The sequence below is a fragment of the Silurus aristotelis genome (assembly GCF_946808225.1).
Source record: "Silurus aristotelis genome assembly, chromosome: 1".
Taxonomy (NCBI): Eukaryota; Metazoa; Chordata; class Actinopteri; order Siluriformes; family Siluridae; genus Silurus; species Silurus aristotelis.
This window is the reverse complement of record NC_139574.1, coordinates 6835957-6843904: the sequence shown is the minus strand read 5'-3', so window position 1 is coordinate 6843904 and position 7948 is coordinate 6835957. Positions and strand designations below refer to the sequence as shown.

Sequence of the window (7948 nt, the reverse complement as noted above, 5' to 3'; positions counted from 1 at the left end):
ATAAATCGCGTAACATATTACCAGCTAGCACTGCACAACTTAACCCTTACCCAATAATATTAACTTACAATAATATTACAATTTCTTATTTATTACGTCACAATCGATACGCGGTATAAGTGTTTTTACGCGTGATATTGCATTCACGTGTTGTGCTTTCTCTGCACACACACACACACACACACACACACACACACACACACACACACACACACACACACACACACACACACACACACACACACACACACACACACACACACACACACACACACACACACACACACTCAGTCAGATTTTCAATTTTATTTTTTTTTTTAATTTTATTTCACAATAGTCACAAAACATTAGCAAGATACTTGCTTTGGGGCTGCTGGGTACAGTCACGTGCTATACAAAGGGTATTTTTATTTAATTTTTTTATAGGAGAATAAATGAGATAAGAGGAGATAAAATGGTTCGGATTATTAGTGTGGAGAAATGTGCTGGAAAAATCCAAACACATGCCAAGTATTTTAATTTCCTATTTAAATACCGGATAAGCAAGATAATTTTTTTTTCTCTGTGTGTGTGTGTGTGTGTGTGTGTGTGTGTGTGTATATGTGTGTGTGTTGAGGGGGGGGGGGGGTGCTGCTGAAAGGGGGATCTTCTCCATGCAGCCATGTGTTTGCCTGCTTGGCTTTGCTGACCCTGCACACTCTTTCCTTCATGAAGTTCCTCCTCCGGCGCCCATGATCCCACTCTCGGACACAAAACTAAATTACCTCGGACCATAACACCAGCCCTTTTAACTACACACCGCATAACTGGACCTCATTTCTTTCCTTCTCCCAGAGAGCATTTCCGAGACAGTGATCACGAAGGCAAGTGTGTGTGTGCGACTTCCACCCGAAAACAAAGCAAACACGTTGCAACTTTTTCATAATTCCTCCTATTAGCTTATGGTTATGCGAGTGGTTAGATGGAGACATTTCTCGTGCATGATCTTTAATTCGATAATAATAAATGATCAGAGCATGCTGTAGTGTTAGAAGTTAGTGATGAAAAAAAAGAAAAATAAGCAACTTTGGTAACCTACTGTATGAATCTTCTTTGCAGTCACGTGACGAATGCTTTGTTATTTTTTTTTTTTGTTTGTTTAGATGTAACTCTGGACATTGTAGGTATACGTACAATAGGCTTTTCATAAGAACAACAAGAAGAAGAAAAAAAGAAAGTTTTTTTTTGTTTTAACCCCAGTCGCTGCCTGAGGCTCGGCGCAGGCGCTCTGGCTGCTTGCTGTCACTAGAAAACATTTTTTCCTTCTCCTTCACATTGGAAACTGTCACAAGTGACGTCAATCACCGAGCTCTGACCAATTAGAGCGCGGAATGATTGTTTAGCTCCGCGGGCTGCAGCGCCTGCCATGAATCTCCATTCAGTCTATCAAAGCGTCCCGCTGCTGCCTCTCAACCGAATGGGATCCCATGTAGACAGATAGATAAGAACTAAACTTTGGCAAGTTTTTTTTTTTTTTATATATATATATATATATATATATATTTTTTTTCCCCCTTTCGTTCTGTATTTTTTCCCACCGCGATTAAAATATATTTGTCATCATCATCATCATCATCAGCATCATTATTATTATTATTTTGCCTGCTGTCAAGTTCGCTCTAAAAAAGAAAATTAGGAGTAATGAGCGTGGATGCGTTGGGAAGCCCCGTGATGGACCCTGCGTTTTCCAAACGGAGCACGGCGCTGAGATTAGTTGACTTGGCAGGGGCTCACCACCATCACCATCATCATCACCACCATACCCCTCAGAGCGTGACAGGCTTCCCGGGGTTTGGCGGGCACGCGCACTCAATGGCTCACGCGCACCCTGGGGAGATCACGGCGGAACCCCGCCTGGGGCCGAGTCCATTCGGGCCAGAACCCATGGGGCACTCGGCGGCCCTCAAAATCAGCCCAGCCCATCATTATCCCCACCACCACCACCACCACCATCACAATCATCATATCGCAGGCCACGGTGAAGTGGTCTCCAGTCCAACGGGAGCTTTCGGCCCGGTGCAGGCTGCGGCGACGGTCCCGTACTCCATGTCTCACGCGGCCCAGGCGCTATCCGCAGGTAGGGATTTCCTTCTTCGCCGAGATCTGACAGCTCAAAGCGCCATGCCTGCGCTGACCGAGCAGACCTCTGGTTCCGCCTCTCACCACGGAGTGTTTGTCTCGACCGCAGGTGGCTACCCGGGACACTATGGCCACCTTCACCATGACGCCGGAGCGCATGCTCTCTTCCCTGGACTCCATCATGAGCAGCCGTCCAACGGAGCACCGGGTGGCCAAGCCTCGAACGGACAAATAAGGCTAGGCTTACCGGGCGACATGTACGTCAGGACCGATCACTTGAGTCAAGTGGCAAGCAGTCGATCGGATCCGTTTTCAGCGTCTTCGCCTTTGCACGGTCTCAATCTGAACATGAACCTCAGCACTCACCATCACCATCACGGACACGGCGCCTTTTTCCGTTACATGAGGCAACCGATCAAGCAAGAGCTCATCTGCAAGTGGCTGGAGCCAGAAAACTCGGCCAAGAAACTCTGCTCCAAAACTTACAGCACCATGCACGAGCTGGTGACGCATGTGACCGTGGAGCACGTCGGCGGACCCGAGCAGGCGAATCACATCTGTTTTTGGGAAGAGTGTCCCCGAGAAGGGAAGCCATTTAAAGCCAAATATAAGCTCGTCAACCATATCAGAGTTCACACCGGAGAGAAACCGTTCCCGTGTCCGTTCCCTGGCTGTGGGAAAGTGTTCGCCCGATCAGAAAACCTGAAAATACACAAGAGGACACACACAGGTCAGTTTTCATTTCACTTCTGTTCAAATCCAAACGCTGTATTTGTCTATAACAGCTCGTGTAGCAATACTCCATAAAATAATTTAGATTTGCAGATGTTTAAAAGGAGTTTTTCACTATAGTGTTCAAGATGATTTGCATTTACACCATTTTTACACTTGGATTTGTTTTGATCACTAATAGAAGTTGCAAAACTTTTTTTTCCCTTATAATATATTACTATACTATTTACAATCATGCAGCATCTACGAATGTCACACTATACTTAATATACTATATATATCATATTAGAATCATAGGCAGTGCTTCCAGTGTGTGATTATTGTGTCCACTGTATTTGGCTGAAATTGAGGTTTATTTTTTTAAAGCTGAGGCACGTATTTGTTTAAGGGTGTGGGGCCTAGTCTTAGGAGTGTGTCCAAAAGTATTGCCTGTTGATAAAAAAAAAACATACGAGGTCCTAAATCCTTTTCTGTAAATGAATTCATTAGATTGCAATTGTATTCATTGTTAATGTGTAGGATCGTGTGCTGTCGAGACTGTTTTTGTATTGAATATAAAAATGGTAAAATAATGATATTAATTCTCCGACTAACTAAACTATAGCCTGTTGAAATGCTACACATGTAGATGGATTTAATAATTACCCCCCCCCACCACCACCACCACCACCACCATCCCTTCCCCCTCTCATGAAAAACATGACATCTAGAAAATTGAATATTAGGATTAGTAACCTTTTTTTTTAAAGTATAATACGCATGCAAGATTATCCACGATTAAACGTGGGAGTGGTATGAATGGCCAAAGTCAGGCTAATGATTGCAGTAGTGATTAATGAAGGGTTTCCCTTAAGGTCTCGATTAACGGTGATATGCAACAAGTCGTTCAAAAGAAAAAAAAAAAGAGCTGAAAGGCCTGAAGTTCACCGATTGTCTTGCTTACATTAGATACATCATCGAGTAAATTTGGTGTTCAGAGTATTCAGAGTAAACGAATGGGTATAGAATTAATAATTAAGGAAAAATACATTTGCAAAACTAGCTTTGAAAGCAGGATCTATATGCTTACTGCTAATAATATATAAGAAATACAAAGATTTTTTGGTAACAAAAATTATATATATATATATATATATATATATATATATATATATATATATATATATATATATATATATATATATATAGTAAGACATAGTCAAAGTTCCCTTATCCTGTTCCCTTGATAATTATTTTTCCAACGTGAAGGAATCTGAATCTTTGCTTATGGATGCAGTTTCCCCAAGGGTGTCTTTCCTCGTGTCTCTCTTGTACTACACTAATAGCCTATAGTCTTGATTGGCTTCTCAGCCCAACAGCTGAAGGTCGAATTTATATTCAGCACGCAAGTTTAATTAGACAGCAGCAATTACATATTCTCATAAGCGGCTTGTGGAAAAAAAAAAAATCAATGTCTTGTGGATTGAAGGTAATTAATTCAGCCAGTCGTAGTCGCGTAGTCTTCATTTGCAAAGTCCACGTTGGACATAAAGTCAAATAAGTACTAAAGGTTATTTCTGTTGGGTTTTTTTCCTTCTTCTTCTTCTCCCTTTTATACTGGGATGCACATTATTTTTTTCATTGTTTGGCCCCGTGCTCACATGCGTGTGACATTAACAATTAGGAATTGCAAAAAAAAAAAAAAAAAAGGAAGCACTTCCTGACCTGCTAATAACAACTGTGACACCAGGGTCTACTTCCACAGTTTGCTAACAGTCTAAATATCAAACCCCAAGGGACAGAGATGTGAGGACAGATCTGTTCAGACGATTACAGCCCGACTTATAGCTCGTGCATATTTTATTTTTAAAGGAACATGGCTATGATCGTGCACACTAATTTATTATTCAAATCGCGTAAAATGTTTTTTTTTTTTTTTTTTATATGTCGAAGTAAATGAATGCAAGTTATTGCATAGCAATATTTTTTTATTCTATTCTATGTATTTGTGAACATAGGCGAAAAGCCATTCAAGTGCGAGTTTGATGGTTGTGATCGACGCTTCGCGAACAGCAGCGACCGGAAGAAGCACTCTCACGTGCACACCAGCGACAAGCCCTACAACTGCAAAGTGCGCGGTTGCGACAAGTCCTACACGCACCCGAGCTCCCTGCGCAAGCACATGAAGGTCCACTGCAAGTCACCACCTCCTCCGAGCTCGGGCTACGAGTCCTCCACCCCGTCCCTCGTGTCTCCGTCGTCCGATTTAGGCCGAGACACTCTGTCGGGGTCGCAGGCCGCCAATCTGAGCGAGTGGTACGTGTGTCATAGCTCGGGCCCCGGCGGCGCACACACCCCTCCCAGCGGCTCGTCCACACCAGACCCTTCAGAAGGTCCACCGTATCAGAACTCGTGAAGACATGTGCATGCTCGTGCCTAATTTCCTGTAGTGCCCCGGGCTCTCTGACAGATCCATGTGAAACCGAGGTGGCCAAACGTGTTTAACACGTGGACTGAATATGAACTATAATCACCACCAGTGTCCAGTTTATTGTAATAAACCGGTTGCGCGCGCCAACAAGCGCAAGTGTTGTGTTCACACCCAGAGTGCTGATTTCTGCTGTACAACTTCATTCAACACTATTTCATTTTACACTACAGGTAAAAAAAAAATCATCCAATACTGAAGGTGTTTATTAAACACCAGGGATTGTGTTTGTTTGCATAAAGATGTATTATTATATCAAATCGTGATTCTTTTTTTTGTCTTTTTGTTTTTAAAAAGCTCTTAATTTATTTTTTTGAACCAGTACTGTCTTTTTTTCTATTTTATTATCGAACCAAAGTGCTTCAATTATATATATATATATATATATATATATATATATATATATATATATATATATATATATATATATATATATATATAAATGTACATATGTAAATTAAAACGTTTTAATGTGTGTCAACATTAATTTTGTAAGGCTCAGTATTTCAGCTATTTTTAAATGTTTGCTACTATTGTTTGTAAAACATTATATATATATATATATATATATATATATATATATATATATATATATATATATATATATATATATATATATATATATGATTTAATGAGAATTTCCTAAAGACGTAGACAATATTCCCATGTGTTTTATGCAGCCGTTACAGTTGGATGAAAGCATTGTTATTGTATTTGATATGACATTCATTTATTATTATCCTCTAAACAATGTGAGCATTTTTTTTTTTCACTTTGGTGATTTCTTTTTTGTAAAACAAACTATTTTTTTTTTTTTTTTTTTTTTTATAAAAACACGAGACCTTAAAATGTGTACCGAAATGCCTTGTAAGTTGTCAGTAATTTGAATAAAATGTGTAAAATAATATGCAAAAACAAAGAGTATATTCCAGCTGCAATAATGAGAGTGTGTTCAACTAAGGCCAATTTCGTCAAGCCACCGTTTGTAAAAAATAAACAAATAAATAAAAGTTAGATGTCTTGATTTAGACAACCAACCAAATTATAAATTACAGGAAATAGATTTAAAAAATATATTTATATATTATATATGAACAAATCAGATTTATCAGTACCACATGTTTTTTTCTTTTCTTTAGTCTTCTCTTTTTAAAACACTGTTGATTTTAAAAGCCTTGTAGATAACTCCCACCCCTTTTCCATGGCCATGACTCGCCTTTCTTTCCCTTTATGTTTTTTATATCCACATAGGTACCCCTGTTTTATGCTCTGATTATGTGGAGAGTATTTCATGCAGTGGCTCCGTTTTCTCAACCAGACATCAAAGAAGCTTTACACAAAGAGCAATTTCTTCACGACGGTGAATCTTCATGGTGAGTTAGTATTTCTATAGCAATCGCCGAGTCAGACTCCACTAACATGGGGACCAGGGCTGTGCTCTCAAAATGCTCTTCAGATCTGCCCAAGGCTTAGAAACTTTATTTCCACAGTGAGAGAAAGTTTATTTCGACAAACATCAAAAAAAATTTAATTAACCAAAATATTTTTTGCTGTTATGTTTCTATCTATCTATCTATCTATCTATCTATCTATCTATCTATCTATCTATCTATCTATCTATCTATCTATCTATCTATCTATCTATCTATCTATCTATCTATCTATCTATCTATCTATCTATCTATCTATCTATCTATCTATCTATCTATCTATGTTTTTCTTTCACGTTTGCAACGTAACAGGTTGCACTATAAATAATAAACAACTGTCTGTCTGTCTGTCTGTCTGTCTGTCTGTCTGTCTGTCTGTCTGTCTGTCTGTCTGTCTGTCTGTCTGTCTGTCTATCTATCTATCTATCTATCTATCTATCTATCTATCTATCTATCTATCTATCTATCTATCTATCTATCTATCTATCTATCTATCTATCTATCTATCTATCTATCTATCTATCTATCTATCAGGATTAAAGGCGTCACCCCTTCATTTCCCTCCTGGTCTTGAATGCCACGAGTCTGTGGGTGGATCCGCATTGCTTGATGAGATACGTTATAGTTTGTCTCTTTTTGGGGTAATTGTCTTGTTGTTTGCACTATCTAAAATGCTTCACTGAATAGGCAGAGATGAGAGAGAGAGAGAGAGAGAGAGAGAGAGAGAGAGAGAGAGAGAGAGAGAGAGAGAGATGTAGAGAAAATAAACCCAAGAAGAAATGGCTAAACAGTCGAGTCCTCCACAGCACCAGCTCCTCGTGCATGAATGGAGAAAGGGATAGTGTGGTCTCAATTGGAGCGAGGAGGTCTTTGAAGTGTTGCTTATTATCACAGGGATTCCTGCATGTAGTCTAAACGACGCTCATGACACGGAAAAGGCTTCTTTTGTCGCCAATTTGATCGCCCCATCTTTTTCAAAAAAAAGTGTCTCGAGCTCTTAGTTCCGCCCATCAAACTGAGAGGGAAACGAATTCGAGTAGAGTGTGTGCATGTCCTCAAAGCCACTGAAAACGCCACAGTGTCCAAGCCGGGTTTCTTTCCCTTCCCTCCTTCCTTCCTTCCTTCCTTCCTTCCTTCCTTCCTTCCTTCCTTCCTTCCTTCCTTCCTTCCTTCCTTCCTTCCCTCCAACCCTTTCTCTCTC

General features: G+C 39.9%; 2 protein-coding genes across 3 annotated transcripts in view; one reads left to right on the top strand and one right to left on the bottom strand.

The window, feature by feature from the left end:
• Positions 1-2503, bottom strand: part of zic1 (zic family member 1 (odd-paired homolog, Drosophila)) — a 9891-nt gene extending 7388 nt beyond the window's left edge. Inside the window, exon 1 of one of the 2 annotated variants that reach the window (XM_083547309.1) lies at positions 2485-2503. The gene's annotated coding sequence lies outside the window, so the exon portion shown is untranslated. Of the gene's footprint in view, positions 1-1078; positions 2218-2484 lie in introns of those variants that run through there. The other variant, XM_083547308.1, reaches the window with a different exon arrangement.
• Positions 1681-5661, top strand: zic4 (zic family member 4; the record flags this gene model as incomplete). The annotated part of the gene is made up of 2 exons (XM_083546781.1): positions 1681-2848; positions 4848-5661. The coding sequence occupies 2 exons, from the start codon at positions 1681-1683 to the stop codon at positions 5243-5245; spliced, it is 1566 nt and encodes a 521-aa protein (XP_083402907.1). The 3' UTR covers positions 5246-5661.
• Positions 5662-7948: the final 2287 nt, after the last annotated feature.